General features: G+C 42.5%; 1 protein-coding gene across 2 annotated transcripts in view; it reads left to right on the forward strand.

The window, feature by feature from the left end:
* Positions 1–21,816, forward strand: part of LOC135915691 (low-density lipoprotein receptor-related protein 1-like) — a 118,046-nt gene that overhangs the window by 56,731 nt on the left and 39,499 nt on the right. For both annotated transcript variants that reach the window (XM_070531029.1, XM_070531028.1), the window contains 8 exons: positions 4,222–4,366; positions 4,462–4,561; positions 4,785–4,913; positions 5,037–5,140; positions 5,343–5,460; positions 6,493–6,685; positions 9,488–9,621; positions 13,637–13,936. In XM_070531029.1, coding sequence (XP_070387130.1) covers positions 4,222–4,366; positions 4,462–4,561; positions 4,785–4,913; positions 5,037–5,140; positions 5,343–5,460; positions 6,493–6,685; positions 9,488–9,621; positions 13,637–13,936 — 1,223 coding nt within the window. The remainder of the gene's footprint in view (positions 1–4,221; positions 4,367–4,461; positions 4,562–4,784; positions 4,914–5,036; positions 5,141–5,342; positions 5,461–6,492; positions 6,686–9,487; positions 9,622–13,636; positions 13,937–21,816) is intronic.

A 21,816-nucleotide genomic window follows, 5' to 3' on the forward strand; every position in this document is an offset into this window, starting at 1 on the left:
AGCACGCATTGTTCACGCTAACCCTTGTCAGTTCGAAATGGCCAGAACTGGTGAGGGGCCCTTTAAAAGGAGGAGGAACGGAGAGCACTCTTATAACTGAAATTGAGATACTTCATGCATATCTTCTAGTGCCATAAACCACTTAACAGAGAGTTTTAGTTTGTGCATAAGCTTCTTATTGTTTGCGGATTATCAGAGAACACACTTCTGCAAAAAGCTCGAGAATGGGACAAAGAATAAGGGAACACACGACACGGGGGCTCATATGGTGTGTTCCCTTATTCTTTTATTCATTCTCGTGCTGTTTGCAATAGTGTGTCACAGTACCAACAAGTCTGGCTAACCGCTGTTTTGGAGGAGTGAACACGAGCAGCCAATTTCGGGGCGCAGAGTTCAACCAGACACGGTATTTATTGCAGTAACCAAGTGTGTTTTACTTCACTGCTGGAGTAAATTTTCGACAGCAGCGTAATCATGAACATGCAGCCTTTTTTAAATGTTTTTTTTTTCTTGTGGAACACGAGAATGTGTCCATAAGACATTGTGGTTAGACGAAGCATCACAAGATGCCGCTACCAGCATCAGGTAACGCAGTTTTAAATGAATGCCATTGCATATACCGAAATACCAGGCACGCTAAAACTAAAACTCTATTAATATTTGCATAGATGACTAAACAATTGAGAGAATAACATATGGTAATGTGATGCATTGCATTGCCAAAATTATAATCTAAATTATGTCATAACTTGCCAGATAGGTATGTTGACTTGAATTATTTATAAACACTTACTTCAGGTATCTGTTTCTTCATGTTTAAGCAGTGACTAAAATTATTCTTTGCATTTTAATCACCAATAAGCTTGACTAAATGACCTTGATGTAGCAGTAATCGCTGAAACTTATGGCATTGTCTGATTCATTGGTAAGCTTAAGTACCAATTGCCCTCGTGTTGCATGATCTGAATTAAAAAGATATATATAGCTCTTCATTTTTCAACAATTGAAATGCACCAATCAATTACTAATTGCACAAAGTGGGTGCATAGGCAATGAATTTTCCAATTCATTGGAAAATTGGGAAGGTGGTTCCCTCTGCAATTGATATTTGCTTGTTTAGTATAAACATATGCTTATTCAATTTGCACATATTGTAATGTTCTAGAATGTACTTAAGGTACTGAACTCTGGGAAGCCAAACTAAAGCCTAATGTTCCGCAGGACTATACCCTCTGAATAACGGACAACAAACTTGCTGTTTTTGAGTCAGCTTCATTTTTTCACATTGGCACAGTGCACTTTTATATCTATAAGAAATTGTCATGACACAACTAGCATCGTTCACACTGTGTTATCAGTGTTTTTCTTTGGGGATCTGTCTCTGCAGTCACTGCAGTGAAAGTTTGGACATGCTACATTTTCTTTTTCTTACAAAAGGCAGTGTGGGAAACAACGGCTGCTCCACTTGGCTGCACCAATGAACAATGCACAGGGATTCATTTTCTGTGGTCTGAAGGTGAACCTAGGGTCATACACAATGGCTGGCTAATTCTTGACAAAGAAGACATTGAAAAATACATTGCAATATCTACGGTGTGCAGTGCTTTTTCCGTCCTGCTAGAAGACAAAGAACTGACTTGTGCTACGGTCATTCCTTAGGCTTCCGTCATGACCATTGCATAATGATAAGCAATTTTTTACTCTGCAGCATAGCTTTCTACAGTTCTTTACAACAGAGCACTTTCAAAGCTCCGGCATCAACTTCAGGCCGTAGAAAATAAATCATTTCATGTTATTCTATTTTGGTGCAGAAAAGGATCGAGGAAATCATCGTTCTTTGCACTGCAGTCACAACTGAACCGATGTAGCACAACCAAATTTGCACAGCAGTGGCTGAATAGGTAGACCTTACATGGAAAGTGCTGATAAAATTATGTGGCAACGAATTTTTTAAATAGCACGAGTACGGATAATCTTCAAGTCAGCCTTCAGCAATCTAGTTATAGCATATGCATGTTGCAATGTAAGGAGAAGCTTGTCGTCCGCCTGTTTGTAACGGAGCATTACAAAAGGAAGTATGGGCTAGTTGTAGAATCGTAGAACGACAGAAAGCTGAGCTAGTTGGTAAGGATTCATAATGCAAAATAGAAGTGAGGCGTGCAGACAGGACACAAGATAGTCGGCGTTCGTGTTGTCCACTTCTCTACTCTTGTGTCCTGTCTGCACGCCTCACTTCTATTTTGCATTATGTAGAATCGTGCCTGGGACAATGACCAGATCAGGGCAGCTGCTCTACTATCTGCCATTCAACTTGCTCCGTAGCTAGGTGCCTTGTTAATAAAGCTGGTACTGTAGCTTCCCTGGTAAGGCAGTGATCTCAATTTGATAATAGGACCAGGACACATTTGTGTGCACATAAGTGACTTCTTGCAAAATAATTGACTGCCTGTAGTCGAACCTCTCTGCTAATACTATTACATAACAGACAACGCTATAAAGGCTAGAGAGACTGTTCACGACTTGTATTCACAATCACAAAAAATTATGATGCATATGAAAGAAAGGTGTAAGTATGTGTCATGTAATTAAAGTCAACATTGTCTCATACTTTTATGCCTCAAATTATTATGTATTTATTACATGAAGGCATCTTGGACCTAAACTATTTACCATTAAATGAGTAACAATTTCTGCAATCAGAGCCACAGCGCATCACTTGCACTCCTGACTAAAACATATTATGCTGCTTACTGGAACTTCCACAAGTTTAGTTCTAATACATGTAGTTATTCTATAGAAAGCATTGCACGTTAAAGACAATTACACTGCAAAACATGCAGCGTTAGACTTCTATGATCACACTACTTTCATAGCTTCCTCAGCATTGTCTGCTAAGTATGAAACACAGTATAGTGAATGGCCAAAGAAAAGATGTTAGCAGATCATAGTGAATATATCCATACCATGAATATTTCCCCTGTGTATTGTTTAACATTTAAAATTTTGTATGTTGGCATTCATGTTGTGGCTAATCGGCACTTTTTGCACTAGCTATAACATAAACTGTGTCAAAAAGCACTTGAATACATACTATTTTAATTTTCACCTACTTAATCTTCATGTACTGTTCCTTAAAATGCCACTGCACATTTTTAATACAAATGTGGCGACAATGTATGACCTATGGTATACTGAACTGCTCATATTTGAGCTTGTTTAAAACAATTATGATCATTTACTTTCAGCTGCTAGTGCTCTATGATCAATACTTTTTCTTTGGCATGACACTACAATATATCCCATTAATTTCATTTTATAAATTACACCAATACCCTTCTGTGCATAGTAAACACACTCCTTTATCATATTACCGTATATATCATCACATCGATTTTCAGAATTAAGGTAGGAATTGAATTTTGTTTTATAACGAGCTCCTTGTTTTTTCCCCTCTTTTATTTTGTACATCTCGAAAATCAGCTAACGCTTTGGAGAAATTGTCATTTTAAGCACTAGCTAATATTTTGCAGGTAATTTTTTACACTTAATATAGCTCTGCTTTAAATAATAATAATAATAATAATAATAATAATAATTGCAATGGGACCAACTTATTTTTGAATGCTTTTGTCTTTGAGGCTGTTTTAGTGAATTAGCTTGAACTGTGAGCGACACTGCTAATTTATAAGAGTAGTGCTAATTTATAAGAGTTACATGCTGTAATAATGCAGCATGCAAGGCTATGCAAGTGGCTAAACCACTCAGCCTATTAGCTTGAATATTGCACCTCGTGCCTCACACGTGGTGATTTAGATGTTGGGATCATGATTTGCCAAGGTGGTGATTATAGCACATCATCGCAGACTACAAAATTGTGTGCCAGAAGTGTTGAGGTCACTAACACTTTTTGCTAGTACGGTTAGATGAAATTATTTCAGAAACATGGTCCCATGAACATGGTAGTGTGGTAAATGTTTAACATTTTATGAAAACAGTGTACAGTGAAGCAGCATTTCATCACTAACTGTAATTCTGTTTTCAGGAAAGCAGTAGCAGCTTGTGTTCATTTGGGTGTACTGCATTAGACCTGACTGCAATTGAAGCATGGCACTGCCACTCTTTGCACACATGTGTTCATTTACATCACATTGCTGGTCTTTGTTGTGCAGAACCTTACCATGAAAATTGTTTGCTTTTAATCTTGTGTCTATTCTATTTCAGGTCTGGATCAATTCACACTGTTAAATATGATGGAACAGGTCATAAGAAAATTCTTCATTTGTCAACATTTTCAAAGCCTTTCTCTATGGATGTGTTTGGCGATTACTTTTATTGGACAGACATCACATTTTCTAGTATATTTAAGGCAAGTGTGTTCATCTGCATTTTGGGTTGTGTGTTGCATGTAATGTGAGTTTGCTGCTGAATGTGTTGTCACAGCAAATATTTCTTAATTACCAGGCTCATCGATTTTCATTGAATGCTTCTCAGAAGGTGGTGGTCCAATCCAGTAACACGCTCTATCAGGCTACTATTGTTCATCCCTCCAGACATCCTACATGTAAGTAAATAGTGTTGAGCACAAGCATGGCAAGGTGAACTTGTAATTTAGTGACAAGTGATAAGAATTTTCAATTTCTTCTTATTTTTTGCTTTCCTTTTTTTCTTTGTAAAATGGAGCTGACATAACTTTGAGAAGAAACAATTTAACTTGTAGCCATGTTTTTTTTGTATGACTTGTTCAGTTGTGTTTTCTGTGAACTAAGTGAAATGTTTTGCCCTAGACAATACAACAAATTATTGTGCCTACAAGAATGGCTTCTGCAGTCACCTGTGTGTTCTGGGAAATGGTCAGCCGTTGTGTATGTGTCCATATGGCCTGCAACTTGGTCCTGACAAGCGAACTTGTGAAGGTAAAATTATGTACATTGTTTATTGTATTGTGCTGATGGAATGGCTGAATTGTCTACTAAGTGCACAGTTCCAATCTGGCGAAATAAAAAATTATTTTCTTATGCTGTAATTTCTTTTTACAGATCATGGACCTCTGGTTCTTTATCAAACAAAGAACACAAACATTATTTATTTTGCCCTCGCAAGTGATCCTTCCCAGTGGATTTATCCTCCTGTGAAGCTGCACGTAAGCTGTATTATTTTATGCACTACAAAAATGCTAACAACTACCAAAGTTGATGTGGAACACTTCATGAAGCTTGACATATACTTTCTCATCCTCCTCCCCTACACTTTTTTTCTGTGCTAAAATGTTTTTGGAATTGCTTTCTGACTTCTAGCCCTAATGCATTCAACAGATGCTTTTTAATTCTGAAATTTTCTTGCAGGCATCTGCATTTGCCCTAACCTATGATAGCCAGAATGAAATTTTGTACTGGATTGAAGGGAGGACGATAAAAAGGCACATGCTCAAGACCTACACCACAGAAATATTTGCAGAATTTGGTAAGATTTTCTCAACTCTTTAGACTAGTCCTCTAATAATCTTCAATGTAACTGAAAACTAAATTGACATATACATGATGTTTATTAGCTCCTAGCAACCCCCCCCCCCCCTTTTCTTTACTATCTTGACAGTGTAATGTGCTGTGGTGATAGACACAAACTAGTTTTTAAGCTGAGATCAAGGAAGTGAGCATGACTGTGGCCATAGAGGCTGCACATTGGTTGAGTAACTTTGCCTAGCCTTGGTGTTCTCTTTAATTAAAAGTGCTACTGCTGGCTTAGGATCAACTGGAAGCTCTCCCCATTCACAATGTTTCCCAGAGCATAAACTTGTGATGTAAAGTCCCACACAGTTTGATCTTTGCTGCTATTTTCAGTGATGTCGACTTTCTCGGTTAGAGTAAAACTGATAACACAGCTGTGGTGGTGGTAGTAATATGGGATAGATAAATTGCATCGAATGTTTGATCATGCATTGAAATTGCATGATCACAGGGTTTAGAATTACATGCTACATACCTGCCAACTCTTCTGAATTTTTCAGAGTTTACAAAATCAGGCTCGTTCTGCAATTTTACTGTTGTTTGTTCAAGTTTTACGGAAATAAATTCCCTTTGCAAAGAGTTTTCCTCATAAGTCTCCGAGCACACTTTTAAAAAGTCTTCTGATTATAAAAAAGGACTTTAGAGGACTTTGTTCAAGCAAGCTTATTCAGGCAAGTTCATGAACAGGTGAAATTTCCAACAGCAAAGTCTTTGGAAAAGCCACTTTAATCTAAAAACATTGTGTTGCTTGTCAGTCTCTGCAGTTCCAAGTTTCTGTTCTATGCCTAAAAGTTAATCCTTAATAAAGTGCATATGTGTCCCATAAACGTTGTGTGCTGTGGGTAAACTTATTAAAAGTGCGTGTTACTGCCCCCCCCTCAATGCTTTGTCCACGGGATTGTGACACATTTTAATGCTCACAGGTTGGCAGCTATAACACTACATCAAGAAAGCTGTCCACTTAATTTCTCTGCTTTTATTCTGCCAGGGTCCTTGGTGAAGTTGACTGCACTATCGCTCGACTGCTTATCTGGCAACCTGTACGTAGGAAACTCTGTGCAGCTCAACAGCGAAATTCGCAGCCAGATCTCGGTGTGTGCAACAGGCGGCCGGTACTGTAGCAATCTCATCTGGGATTCTGTGCGACATGTCAGTGGTCTTGCAGTGGATGCTGCAAACAGGTTGGTGGATCCTGCATACTAATTCGCGCGCTGAGTATTCGTTACACCAGTGACTACCACAGAACCTTTGGCACTGTTTGGACGCCAGGTGCTGGTTCAAGGAGACTGTTCTTATTTGGGCTTTTCACTGATATTATTTTCCTTAAGAATTTGATGTTTTGTGCATCATAGTGATGCCCGACAAGACAGAGGTTCACAGGAAGATGGAGACAAAGTGATCAACAGTCCTTTGAACAAGAGATGTTGGCTTTAGCAACATCCCGTGTTCAGGCACTGTTGATAGTGGTGCTTGTGTGGAAGGTACAATGAAGGTACAAAGAGTTTCCTGCTTTACAGTGTTACATTGTCTGCAGTTCTTGAAGATGGCTGTTGTAACTTGTGGGACTTCTAATAAATGTTTCTCTGAAGGTGAGGATTTCATTACATGTGCTGAATGTCATCAATGTTATCACGTTGAAGACTGCATTGGAATAAGTGAACGCACCTACAGAAAGAAAAGTGAATAAGCTAAGAAAACGATAAAATGTCAGAGCTGCCGCATGCCGCTAGCGCGTAACAGCCATAACAATGATCACTCGGTTTTGTCTGAAAACCTGAGCAGACAACTGACAAAAATGTTAAACAAGAGGCTGGCTGATCTGGTCGTAAAGATTGACCACCTTTCGGCATTAAAACAGACTGTGAACAGCATTGAGCAATCCGTTCAGCACATGTCGGATACGCATGACAAGCTTCTAGAAAATAGTGGAACAGAGATTGCAAGGAGATTGAAAGCCTTTGCAAAAGAATAGACATAGTTGAAAGAAATCATGACAGAAAAGAAATCAGGCTAAACCTGGACCTACATAATATTCAGCAATACAGCCACTGCCTAAATCTAGAAATTCATGGCGTATCCGCCACTGAAAAAGATGATGTCCTGTCAAAAGTTAATGACATTGCGAAGAAGCTTGATCTGCCTTCCCTGTCTCACTGTGACATTGAGCACGTGCACAGATTGCCGTCACGTCAGGGAAAAGCCTTGGTTACATTATATTGATAACATTTGCTCGGCTATTCGTGAAAGCTGTATGGATTGCGAAACGTGCCGAACTAAGGAGAGGAAATTATAGCATTCAGATTTTCGATAACCTGACTGCCTTAAACAAGACACTTCTTTGGATGGCAAAGAACAAGGCCAGTGAACTAAGTTACAAATTTGTCTGGTCGTCCGATGGAAGGATCTTTGTCAGAAAGGAACCCGAAGCACATTCGATCAGAATTTCATCTGAACAAAATTGTGTGAAGCTCTTCCTAAGTGACTTTTTATTATTTATTTTCTTATGAACAATTCCTTGTATTACAATGCCAAATCTTTTACTAAATTAACAAAAAGCAATGATTTCCTTTCGGAACACAATTTTTCCTTCTATCACCTCAAGCGCAGAGTATGAGGAATAGGGGTGAGGAAATCGAAAGTGAATCAGTACATTTATGCTTTCATTTTGACATTATGGGTTTCACCTAAACTTGGTTCTCTTCTAATGCTGAAGTACTTAACCTTGAAGGGTACAACAAAGTATCTGTCTTTCGGAGTGGAAAACGTTGCGACGGTGTGTCGCTGTATATTAAGTGAAGCCTTTGCTTATGAAACTTGGTCTGATGGTTGCATGGTATGCAGTGATTATGAGGTAGTTAGTGTAATACACTGTAGCATCACAATAATACTTGCTACCGACCCCCTGATGGCAATATTGATGTATTGATGTATTTTGGATTGCTACAAGTATCAACTAGCAGCGCTAGTATTTCGGAAAATAAACCAAGATTCCGAACTGTTTACTCAAACGTTCTTGAATAGAAATACATCACATAATCTGCGTGTTGTAGCACTGATCGGGCCAATATGTTGCACCAGCTATGGAATGCAGTCAATAAATAACCTAATTATTGCACTATGTAATAAACATCCTGAAATCATAGAATATGCAAAAGAAACCACTAATATACTTCAATTCAAGAAAAAAATTACCCACGTGTTAAAAAATTAACTGTCCGCATGTACATAGAACCGAAACTACAATGCGATGTCTCATACCATATGTGTATTAAATTAAGTACGAATCCGTATTGCCACATTTCGAAATATTTCATTGTATTTTGCTAATGGCTTGTTTTTATGTAAATGTTTCATTGTATTTTGCTAATGGCTTGTTTTTATGTAAATGTTTTTTATGTAAATGTGTCATATGTTTGACACATATTGATGTATAACTAACACATACATTGTGTATGACTTATGATTTATGCGCTTGATTATTTATATTGTTGATGGTGGTGTACCTAATCTTCTCTGTACATACTGTATTGCTTGTTTTGTGTTCTGCTTTGCTATACCTGTCCGAAGTGCAGCTGAAGAGTAGTCCCAGTAAGGAGACAGATTGTCTCATTTTGCCTCTCTTCGTGGGCATTTCTTGAAATGTCCGAGAAAAATAAAAGCAGTAGCTGCTCTTCACTCTTGTGCAACAAGACAATTTCAAGGGCTAGTCAGAGCAGGAAATAATTTTCTGTAATGTATCTGTGCAATGCACAATTCTGAAAATTTTCAGTGCCTTTGTATCCCTTCCAATATGCCTGCAATAAAAGGAAGGAAACACACTAGTATGCTCAAATATTACGGTTCTTTCACTCAGCAGAATTCTCCAAGATAGTCATTGGCAGCAGGACATAGTTTTATATTTAAAGCGATTGCAGGATTTTACTTGGTAATAAATAATTTTTTAACTTTGGAATATGCACCGTAATTGTTTACTCTGCTTGTAGACTTGTTTTGTGGATGGAACGAGAGCGTTCGTCTGCTGACCAGGACCTGATGACCGTTAAAGCTGCACACCTGAATGGCTCTGTTACATGGGCATTGCATACATGGACCTGCCCTAAAAATGCTGCAATGAAAGGTACTTGTCACAATTTAAACTGCCCTTTACTTTGGGGAAGGAATACTTGTAAGCCTGAATGCACACCCTCTCACTAATAACGTAAAAGCCTGTATGCTGTTTTCAGCAATGGCTAGCTGGCTTTTACTTTCTTCAACAGATGTGCTTCTCATGCCAGCACATGGTCCTCGGAAATTTCACTTCACATTTACGGCTTGTACTGTAATTACATGAATATAATGCAAAAAATTTTAAATTGTATAATGTGCTTCACTTCCAAAGCTGCTTAGGCTCTCATTTACCGTATTTACTCGATTCTAACGTGCCCTCGATTGTAACGCGCACCCATTTGCCGTGGCCTAAAAAAATAAACGTTATTTACAGTACCGTGCACCTCATTCTTTCATGCAGAAATACAATGAAGATTTACTCCCAATGCACTAAAGTTGCGATAAATAAAACAAAGTCGTAGTTTCGCCCGAAAGGTGAAGCATCGATTGTGATAGCAAATTAGTAGACAGCTATACAAAAAGTAAGGCTAGTTGTTTTATAGGCCGTATAACCTTTTAAACATTCCTTCACTAAATTGACAAGCATAGTGTCCCGCATGCACAAACAAACATTAACACGTCTCGCGCAATGACTGCGGAAACTCTTTATCAGTGGTAGCAGGAGCGAGTGAATCAAGGAGCGAATTGACCTTTGTGCGGCCTCTCGCTTCAACACTAACTAAGCGACGAGAGCACAGCGCAGTGTGCTTAGGTGCGTAGACCCTCCATCGCATATCGCTTTCAGAATAGGTGCAGCGCGGCTGCGCCGTACGAAGCAGCCGCCGTGGTAGAATGCATTTCCTGTTTGCGCAAGTCTCGCACGCAAGTCTCGGGAACTCCGAATGTTCGTGATGCAGCCCGATTTTCGTCCGTCTGCGCACATGGGATCACTTTCCTTTTAATTACAGCATCGTGATGAAATCGGCATGTTTTTGCAGTCGGCACTTCCATGCTGATAGCACAAATGCACAAAACGGGAAGACTGACGCTGCAACACAAACTAGTACAGCACATGGAGGAAGCTACGGCAGCTAGGCTTGAAGCGCGTATGAGGCAGCCATTCTGAAATGCCGATGACGATATGGTAACGCAGATTTAGGGTTGTACTCGATCCTAATGCGCACGCAATTTTTGGACCCATTTTATCGAAAAAAAAGGGCGCATTAGATTCATGTAAATACGGTATTCACTTGGTGCAATGTTTTATGACCGAGTCACAAGATGTTTCCCTGCCCGCGAGGACTGTGGTTATATAAATTTTCCTTAATTAAAGAAATTATATTCTGGGAATTTACGTACCAAAACAACCATATATTTATGATATGCACCGTACTGAAGGATGCTGGATTCATTCTGACTACCTGTTGTTTAATGTGCACCTGAATTTATTATATGTGAGTGCTTTCGCATTTTGCCCCCCATCGAAATGTGGCTGCTGTGGCCGGGATCAAATGAGCGACCTCAAGCTTAGCAGCGTAATGTCATAGCCACTCGGCTACCACATTGAATGGCCATATAGAAGACACATTTAACATGTAACATTTGTTGTCTTTCTAATGCTGTCATTTATAGAAATAAAACTAGAAAAAAATTACACAGTAACTGGGCAGCGCCGTGCTACTCAAGACTCAGTCAGAGCGCAAGAAACTGCGTGAAAATGAAGCTATTCTAGCTGGAGTGTAGCAGACGACAAAGGCGAGTCCCATGACTGACATCACCGGACAGCCGTTCACAACGCCACCATTGGTCGCGCACGAGGCTAATAGGTATCAATATTTTCATCGGTGGTGGCCGTAATGAGACAGCAGAAGGGTTACGGATTGTGGTCTGGGCTGTTTATTTATGAAATTCCATACAATGCGTTTTTTTTTTTTTCATGTAAGTGCAGATATCTTCTTGTTGATGTATGATTCTCCTGTAACTTTCATGAGACTGCTTTCATCTGCAGCAGTTTCTCAATGTAGTTGTTTTCCAAGTTCATGGGATTTCATCTGCCAGGCATGTATCAGTAAACACATAAAATTTGCCATTAACTTCTTCAAACAATTCAAACATATGGAAGTGTCTTTTCTTTCAGCATTTCTATGTTGAAGTAATAATCTGGGGTCATATTTGTTTGTGCTTCCTGTTGAGTGGTAAGTTAATGAAGTTCAGTGAAAGAAACCAGTTTCTCCTTTCAGAATACCTGTTCTTGTGCTAAAATGTTAGCCAGAAGCCATTGCAGCATTTACCTGACAAGCGCAGTGCATAGTGTGTGCTAACGATCATATCTGCTAAGTCTTGCATCCCTATGCGTCGCAGAAAGAGTTTAAATTTTAAACCAAATGCCACTTGCCTTTCTCCTTGTGGGCACCGCTCTCTCAGCCAGAGAGTCTATGTACATCGTACATCGGCAGTGCTGTGACATCTTTCATAGTGACATATGACTTCGAGAATTATTGACTGCGACAACAGTTATTTGTTTGATGTGTTGCTTCAATATGTGAATTAAAGTTTAGAGAAATAATAAAACCTACAAACCAAATGTTTACGCGTCTTTGTTTTACTTCGTGCCCTAGCAAGAGAGATGTACTTATGTTTTGTCTGCTTGTTCCCATGTCGTGCAGTCATGCACGCAGAGAGCAAAACCATGCCATTTTCTACCATGTTCTAGCACACCATCATGCTCTGTGATCCACTTGTGTCTGCTTCTGTGTTCGTGCAGCACTGACTTATACGGCTAATCAGGTGTCTTTGTGCACAGCGCGCAAAACTGTGTGCTGCACGAAATGAGACATGCAACAGCTCGCGCGCGAGATGGTCAGCAGAAGTGCGCCACAAGCCAAAAAAGTTAGAAAAATAAAAAATTATGCAGCTCCCAAGCATTGTGGAAATTGATGTTAAGTGAAGCTTTCTGTGCTGTTTGCTTTGATCGACAATAATTAGCACTGATGTTGGCGGCGAATGTTTAATTTCTTCAACGTTTAGTCTAACATGAGAGTGGTGAGTTAATGTTAAACATTACCTTGTGTGCGCCACTGCTGCTTGTCTGCGTAGTACACAGAACACACAGGAAAATATTTGTCTCAGCTGTTAAAGAACCAGTTTGAAAAATTCTTGCAGTAGAGCACTCCCTAGAAAGCACATAACTTAAATTATGGGGTTTTACATGCCAAAACCACAATCTGATTATGAGGCACGCTGGTAGGGGACTCCGGAAATATGGACCACCTGAGGTTCTTTAACGTGACCTAAATCTAAGTACACGGGTGTCTTCACATTTTGCCCCCATGGAAATGCGGCCGCTGTAGCCAGCATTCTATCCCGCGACCTCGTGCTTAGCAGTCTAACACCATAGCCACTAAGCAACCACGGCGGGTACATAACTTCCAGAGTAAACATGCCTGGTGAGCAGCCCTTTAAATAGTGTTTAATAATGTGTCCAGCAACTTTATTGCCAGATTTGGCTAGGCTGGTTCAGTTATTGACCTGTTCTTATGTCATGAGTAGTTACGTACCACACTGTGTGAAAAGGCACTTAGGATCGTCAGATTATGAATGCACAGTGGCTTATAAGCGGTAATTTTTCAAAGTCTCTCTTCCAGTAACTGCTTCAAACAAGGCATCATGCTTTTTTAATCTCTCTCACTTTATTATATGTGCCCCAGAACCCATGTATTGAACAAGTACTACCATGACACTGGAGTACATGGCTGCTGTTTGTTGATTAGGGCACAGTTTGGGGGGTAAGCTTTGTGTTATGAATAAGTGTCTTAACCAAGCACGTTATGAAAATGGCAATTCTAATGTAGCTTGAGTGGATTTTGTCATTGATTTGTACCTATAAATTGCAAATCTTTAGATGTGATACTTTGTACATGTTTGCTATCGCATTTTGTATCTTGATAGACAATTATTTTATGATTATTGTATTGGATTTTACAAATGATTTGTGGCATAAACTTCGTCTTGTTCTGAGCAATAAAGCACTTTGTCCCTCTTTACAGGTTTTGACGTGAACCCTTTGCGAAAAGAAGTGTGTTGGAGTGACGTGAACAGGGCTGCGGTTATGTGCATCAGCTATGGCACTCCAGCCAATTTTTCTGAAGTATTCCTTGCCCGTGGTGGCAGCCAAGACCACTTGGTATTTACTGCTGATGGGGAGAAGTTGTTATACAGCCCTGGAAATGGTAGCTTGTACTCGGTCATCTATGGCTCTCATAATGCACCATATCTAGTTTGGAACAGCACACAGCCATTGAGCTACTTGAAGCATACTAGTGCTGATGACATTCTGGAACAGCCTGGTGAGTGTAGTTTGCATAAAAGTTACTCTATCTTGATACTTAGTAAGTTTTCCCACTGTGTAGAGTCAAAGATATTCAATGCAGTCTTTTAAATTATAGGGTTTTACGAGCCAAAACCACTTTCTGATAATGAGGCTCGCCGTAGTGGGGGATTCCGGAAATTTTGACCACCTGGGGTTCTTTAATGTGCACCTAAATCTAAGTACACGGGTGTTTTCGCATTTCGCCCTCATCGAAATGCGGCCGCCGTGGCCGGGATTCAATCCCGCGACCTCGTGCTCAGCAGCCTAACAGCATAGCCACTGAGCAATTGCGGCGGGTAATGCAGTCTTTTAAAAAGTGTGTTGTGCACTTGTTTTTTGTCCATGCATTGTGTTCCAGTACAAATGACTTCTTAACTCTGGTGGGACTGTTAAAGGGGCCCTGAACCACTTCTTATCGAAGTTTCCAAATGCATTTGAAGTTAAGAAACTATTTCAGAAATGCTTTGCTGTAAAAGTAGTTCAAAACATTCACCAGAAGCAGAGTTATTGGCAATCAAACATCCTCTATGCGGTGCTTCCACTCCTTCTTTAATGACTTGCATTGCGAAGGCTAGGGTGGAGCGGAGCGTGCCCACAATGCTCTGCCTACTGAATGTCACCGTGGCGCGCAGTTCAAATTTACATACAGATGCCACTACCTGCGATTTTGGTACCTATGACATGCCAAATGCGGTTGCCCTCAGCAAGCCGCAGTATGCTCGATCAGCAAACTCGTTGCGGCATCCCGCAGTGGCCGTGGTATCTACGCTACGTAATAGACCGCAGCTACATGCAGCTGTAGTGCATATGTGCAGTGTTTGCTTTGCGCATGACAGGGCTTGAGTGCGCACTCGCGCTCATATGCTCCAGTCTGGCCATGTTATTTGGTGCGGACCAGCTTGACCGACAGATAGTAGCCACATCCAATTTGCGTGTTTAGAAGTGTTGTCAACAGCTAAATACGAGGCGAAATAATCAAAGGCATCTAACCAGGAGTGGCCAGGAGTGAATGCATGCTGGCAAGTGTGTGTGTGTGGTCTGACCTTAAGTTTCGTGTGGTTATAGGCTAGTTGAGTGTTCAAAACTAGTTGAAATTAGCGATACCCAACGGCGGCGACACCGATAAGCAGGGTGGCCAAAGTTTAATTGCTATGCAGGCGGCTGCAGCCGAGCGTTAGCAGACGATAGTTGGCTTCTTCCGGCAGTACATAATTATTATCAAAACTTGAAATTAGGTTTTGCCCATTTGTTTATTTTGCTTAGATTTTGTTTATGAAACTGTGTCAATAAATATACACAGTAACAGCAGGAAGAAGCACACTGATCCAAACACCCTTCTTGATTGATGTCAGGTATTGGCCAATAGGAAGCTCATATGGGAATCTGGTATGTTAGAAAATAAAACATCCAGAAAAGAGTGAGGAGCAGGCGCTTGTTGAAAAGAGAGCATTTGAGAAAAAGGTGGCTTCACGCTCTGCTTACGAGCTACATGTACTGTGCACAACTGTGAAATTTGGCTGAGATGTTCACAGTAGTGTATGCTATCCGCAGACTGTATTTCTTTCTCCAAGCCCAAGGGGTTGTTAGGGCCCCTTTAATGTTAATGTACATACTGTCAAGAATGGCGAGCCGCTGAGCAGGATTGCCACCTTGCCACCCGATTACGACAAGGGGTGCAAGACGCGCACCTCTCCCTCTCCGTCGCTGCAGCTGCGAGGCGTTCAAAGAAGCGACCTTTGCGCTGGAATCCGCCGCCTTCCTCCAGCCCCTTCGACATTGTGACGGAACTGGTTCGGTGCGTGAACAATAATTCCGGAGTTCCCCAACGCGGAGCTGATTCGACACGCATGGACAAACTGCCGTGGGGACGACGTATTTTGGTGCGTCTCACGTTTTGGCGTGGCACGGAACAATGAGCGACCCTCGATCGGCGTCGATAGTTCCCGGAACGGCACCCTGACAACGTCGTCGTCGGACATCAGAGCGCGGTTGCCTTTGTGTACGTAAACTGGTCTGCAGAGCAGCGGCGCGTTGGTGATGAGTAAACGAACAGTCGCCGCGTCGTAGGACCGGCGGATCGAGTGTATAAAAACTGTGGTTGTGCGAATGCTGAGGAGACTTCTCTTGAGCAGTCATGTTAGACTGAGTCGCTTCTCTCATGCAGTCATGTTGGACTGTTACTCTTTTTCTCATGCAGTCATGTTAGACTGATTTAATTTCTGTAAATAAACCCTTTTTCCTCGTTCTCGATGAGAAGCAGTTCTTCACTTCATCAACGATCTCAGCGTAAATAAGTTGGACGACGGCATGGGCCAGCTACCTTCGAATTCATGCCGTACTCCAATCTTGGCAAAGGACCACGGACGATGGGATTGAGCCCCCAATCCTGACAACTGGCTGACAGCGGTGAGATGGACTTTGCGACATGGTGCTGTATCTGCGGTGAGTGCTTGGTTTTTGCTTTGACTCTCTAGGCTTCATTTTGTGGTTGTTCTGTTTAGAACAGTAGGGAAGCTAGATTGTTGTGTGTTAGCTAGGTTGTGTTTTCCTAGCTAGATTTAGAGAGCAGAATCTAGGCAGTAAAGCAGCAGTCATGGAATTAAGGACACTGCTGAGAGACGAGTTGTTGATTGTTGGTGAGGAACTGGGCCTAGATGTACGCAAAGAAATGCTAAAATCGGAATTATTGGAGCTAATTTCCGAAAAGGCCAGTGAGGAAGAAATTGAAATGGGGTTTGAACTTCTGAAAAAGAGAGAAGAACGAGAGAGAAAAGAACAAGAGAGAGAGGAACGCGATAAAGATCGCGAGTTAAGAAAAATGCAACTGGAACTTGAAAGCAAACGTTTGGAGATGTCTCAAGGAAGTGAAGGCGCTCTGGGACGATCAAGTGAGGCAGAATCGTACCGCATGGACAGGCTATTAAAGCCATTTGAGGTCGGGACCGACATAGGCTTGTTCCTAAGCAATTTTGAAAGGACTTGCGAAAAGATTAACTTCGGCCCGAGTACATGGCCACAGCGGTTGCTGTCTATGTTGCCGTGTGAGGCGGCGGAAGTAATCGCCAGACTAAGTGTGCAAGATGCATATGATTATGCAAAAGTTAAGGCTAGTCTCCTGAAGAAATACCGCCTTTCAGCCGAAGCTTTTCGGCAAAGGTTTAGGAGCACAGGCAAGAAAGATAGCGAGGGCTATCCGGAGTTTGCATATAGCTTAAAGGCCAGCCTAGTCGAGTGGCTTAAAAGCGCGGAAGCATACGACAGCAGAGACATGATCATTGAATGCATGTGTCTAGAGCAGTTTTACAAAACCATCCCCCAAGCTGTGAAACTGTGGGTGCAAGACAGAGGTAATGTAAACACTGTGGAAAGGGCGGCTGAATTAGCCGAAGAGTACGCAACCCGTAGAAAATTGAACGCCGAGGAGGGAAACTGGGACGGTCGAAATGGACCGCGGAAACCATTTCCGTTCAAAAAGGGTGCGCAAACTAGACGATCCGAGCCTGTAGACATGGCGGAAAAGCCCGCAGAAAAGAGCGAGGAGAAACTTAACGGAGAAACCGCACAAAAAGAAGAGAAAAGAAAATTCGAATCTGTTAGACCAATTCGCTGTTACAAATGCCACAAACTGGGACATATAGCTGTAAACTGCGAGAAGTCTAGCGTAGTTTTTTCCTACGTGGAGGAAAAGGATGAGAATATGGAACTTTTAAGTCCATATCTCCACGACCTGCAAGTTAATGGAAAACCATGCCGAGTGCTAAGAGACAGTGCCGCCACGCTGGACATTGTCCATCCGTCTTACGTGATGGTAGATGACTTCACCGGAGAAGTAGCGTGGATAAAACAGGTTGTAGAAGAACACAGCGTGTGTCTGCCCATGGCCAAAGTCAAAATCAGTGGACCATTCGGGGAGCTAGAGACTGAGGCTGCAGTTTCCAAATTTTTGTCACTGCAGTATCCCTACATCTTTTCGAATCGTTCGAATCAGTTACTGCGTGACAGAGGGCTCAAACTGGGAGAGGGCATAGTACAGGCATTGACCCGAGGCCAAGCTCGTAAGATCGCGGCGCTTTCGGCTGAAAATGCTCAAGCTCCTCCAGCTGAAGCAGAAAAGGGGATAGCTTCAATACCCGAATCCGAGCTAGGCCCGAGGGACAAAAGAACACTTGAGGAGAGCCTGCCAGTTGACCAGCTCAATGAGAGCGTAGCACTAGAGTGTCAGAGTTCTAGCCTGCAGGAAGAGCAAGCAGACGCGCTCACAAGCGAGACAGGGTCGTTATTATCACCGGCCTCAAAGAACTTTGATCAACTCTTACGCGTGGATAGAGAGTCACTGGCAGCTGAGCAAAAGAATGATGAGAGCTTAGCTAAATTACGTGACACAGCTAAAGAAGGCATTGCTAGGCGCAACGTAACGATACATGAGAGAGGAGGATTGTTGTATCGGCATTACAGAGATCGAAAGGGTAGGATTTTAGATCAGTTAGTCATACCTACTAAGTATAGGGAGGACCTTTTGAGTCTTTGTCATGGAAATGGGTGGTCCGGCCACCTAGGCATAAACAAATCAAAGGAAAGATTGCTTATGGAATACTACTGGCCTGGCTGTTTCAAGGATGTAGAAAACTTTGTAAGATCATGCGACGCCTGCCAGCGTTCTGGTAAACCAGGAGAGACTTGGAAAGCTCCACTGAAGGTAGTGCCCTTAATAACAGAGCCTTTCAGACGACTTGTAATAGACACGGTAGGGCCTCTTCCAAAAACAAAATCAGGCTACAGGTACTTGTTTACCATGCTGTGTCCGGCTACCAAGTTTCCAGAAGCAATCCCTTTGAAAGAGCTCAGCTCCACCGAAGTAGTAGACGCGCTTTTGACAGTGTTTGCACGAGTTGGGTTTCCAGCCGAAATTCAGGCAGATCAAGGGTCAGTATTCACGAGCGCACTGACTTCCACATTCTTGCAAAAGTGCGGGGTAAAGTTAATACACAGTTCTGTCTATCACCCTCAGTCAGTGTAGAGAGGTGGCATTCGGTGCTTAAGCGAGTTTTGCGTGCGCTCTGTTACGAGCACAAGGAGGACTGGGAGAACTGTCTGCCGGCAACTTTGTTTGCTTTGCGAACGGTTCCACATGAAGCGACAGGGTTCTCACCAGCAGAACTAGTGTATGGGAGGACACTCCGTTCTCCACTGAGAATGTTAAGAGAGATGTGGGAGGAAAGAGGGGAGAGTCCAACCGTGGTTGAATACGTGCTAAATTTACTGGAACGGCTAAGCGCAACCCGAGAACTAGTCGGAAAGAACATGGAAATAGCTCAAAGGAACGCCAAAGTCTATTACGACAAGAATGCGAGGCTTCGTACGTTTGAAGCCGGCTTAACGATGAAAGCGGAAAAGTGTAGGTTCGGTTGTTCACAGGTTACTTATCTGGGCCATGTTGTCGGTCAGGACATGAGACGGCCGGCTGAGCTGAAAATAGCTACGATTGGAGAATTTTCTCAGCCGCGCCCGAAAACGGATCTTCGTTCATTTTTGGGACTTGTGGGGTACTATCAACGGTACATTCCGAATTACTCTCAATTGGCAAGTCCATTAACAGACGCCCTCCAAAAGGGAGCACCGAGTAACGTACTCTGGGATAAGGACAAAGAGAACGCTTTCCAAAGTTTGAAAACGCTATTGGTTTCTCGCCCTGTGCTTCGCGCGCCAGACTACACAAAGGAATTCATAGTTCAATGCGACGCAAGCGACAGAGGTATGGGCGTGGTACTTAGTCAAGTTGGCGACGATAACGAGGAGCATCCTATCCTCTACGCCAGCCGTAAACTAAAGGTAAGAGAGGAAGCCTACAGCGCTTCAGAGAAGGAATGCGCTTGTTTGGTTTGGGCCGCCCAGAAGTTGTCGTGTTACTTGTACGGAGCGAAGTTCATCTTCGAGACCGACCACTGTCCTCTGACGTGGCTCAATCAAATGTCACACAAAAACGGCCGCTTGCTCCGATGGAGCCTCACTCTCCAAGAGTACAACTTCTCCGTTAGATATAAGAAGGGAAAGTTGCATAGCAATGCGGATGGTTTGAGCAGGCTAATTTGAATTCTGCGTTTGAGGGTCCCGCCTAAATTTTGGGGTTACTAGTGTTAGCTTTTCTTTAGGCGAAGAAAATCCCCTCTCATTCAGCAGAATTCCCTCCATTAATTGCTGAATTTGTCAGCAGGAATTTGCTTCAGAAATTGGCATAGTGAAATGTAGCATTTTTTTTTTTTGTTTCTGCACTTATGTTGTTGTTGTTTTTTTTGAAGCCTAGCGAGTCTAAAGTGATAGCCAATGCACGCCATCTCGGCGCAGAGCCGTGTTGTGGGGTTCATTTTGCAGTTGCCTGTCCTTGTTGGATGTTTTGGGGCGGTGACATCAATGCACAAGTGGTCGCTGCGAGCCAAGACATCAATCCCCCCCTGACCAGCAGCCGTTCTCTTCCTGCCTAGCGGTTGTCAGCGCTAGACAGTCGAGATTTTTCGGGCCATGGAGGCGCTGTCAAGAATGGCGAGCCGCTGAGCAGGATTGCCACCTTGCCACCCGATTACGACAAGGGGTGCAAGACGCGCACCTCTCCCTCTCCGTCGCTGCAGCTGCGAGGCGTTCAAAGAAGCGACCTTTGCGCTGGAATCCGCCGCCTTCCTCCAGCCCCTTCGACATTGTGACGGAACTGGTTCGGTGCGTGAACAATGATTCCGGAGTTCCCCAACGCGGAGCTGATTCGACACGCATGGACAAACTGCCGTGGGGACGACGTATTTTGGTGCGTCTCACGTTTTGGCGTGGCACGGAACATCGAGCGACCCTCGATCGGCGTCGATAGTTCCCGGAACGGCACCCTGACAACGTCGTCGTCGGACATCAGAGCGCGGTTGCCTTTGTGTACGTAAACTGGTCTGCAGAGCAGCGGCGCGTTGGTGATGAGTAAACGAACAGTCGCCGCGTCGTAGGACCGGCGGATCGAGTGTATAAAAACTGTGGTTGTGCGAATGCTGAGGAGACTTCTCTTGAGCAGTCATGTTAGACTGAGTCGCTTCTCTCATGCAGTCATGTTGGACTGTTACTCTTTTTCTCATGCAGTCATGTTAGACTGATTTAATTTCTGTAAATAAACCCTTTTTCCTCGTTCTCGATGAGAAGCAGTTCTTCACTTCATCAACGATCTCAGCGTAAATAAGTTGGATGACGGCATGGGCCAGCTACCTTCGAATTCATGCCGTACTCCAATCTTGGCAAAGGACCACGGACGATGGGATTGAGCCCCCAATCCTGACAATACCCAATGGTACCACATTACACAAAATCTGAAAAAGATGGTTACATTGTTGGGATTTTGGAGTCATTGCACTGAACAAACTAGCAGAACAGGTAACTACGAGCATATTGTTAGGAATAAAGTTTTTCATTTTGAGCACTTTTTAAGTTTTGTTTGAAAAACGTCTAGATTTATTGCATTTGTGTACTTACCTTTATGGGCACAGAAATTAATATGCATGCATATGCTATTAAAGCTAAGCTTAATGTTGCAGCGTGTTTCAAGCATTTCTGATGACGTAACATAGGTAGTCAATCGGATCGCTCATCCAAGTTACATCACTCACCCACTCTACGTGGCGTGGGAAGGGGTGGCTAAAAACTTGGGAGAGGAGCTGCTGTGATTGGTAGCAATGTACATATTTAAAATCTTATAATAAATTACACGCTTTACATAAAGTGCTTAAAGGGAAGCTGAAGAGTCTGTCGAATTCAATAATACGCTCATATACGGATGCGGGAACCTTATAAACCATGTAGGTAAAATTTGGGGTTTTTTTTTTCAATTAGGAG

This window comes from Dermacentor albipictus, chromosome 1, assembly GCF_038994185.2.
Source record: "Dermacentor albipictus isolate Rhodes 1998 colony chromosome 1, USDA_Dalb.pri_finalv2, whole genome shotgun sequence".
Classification (NCBI taxonomy): Eukaryota; Metazoa; Arthropoda; class Arachnida; order Ixodida; family Ixodidae; genus Dermacentor; species Dermacentor albipictus.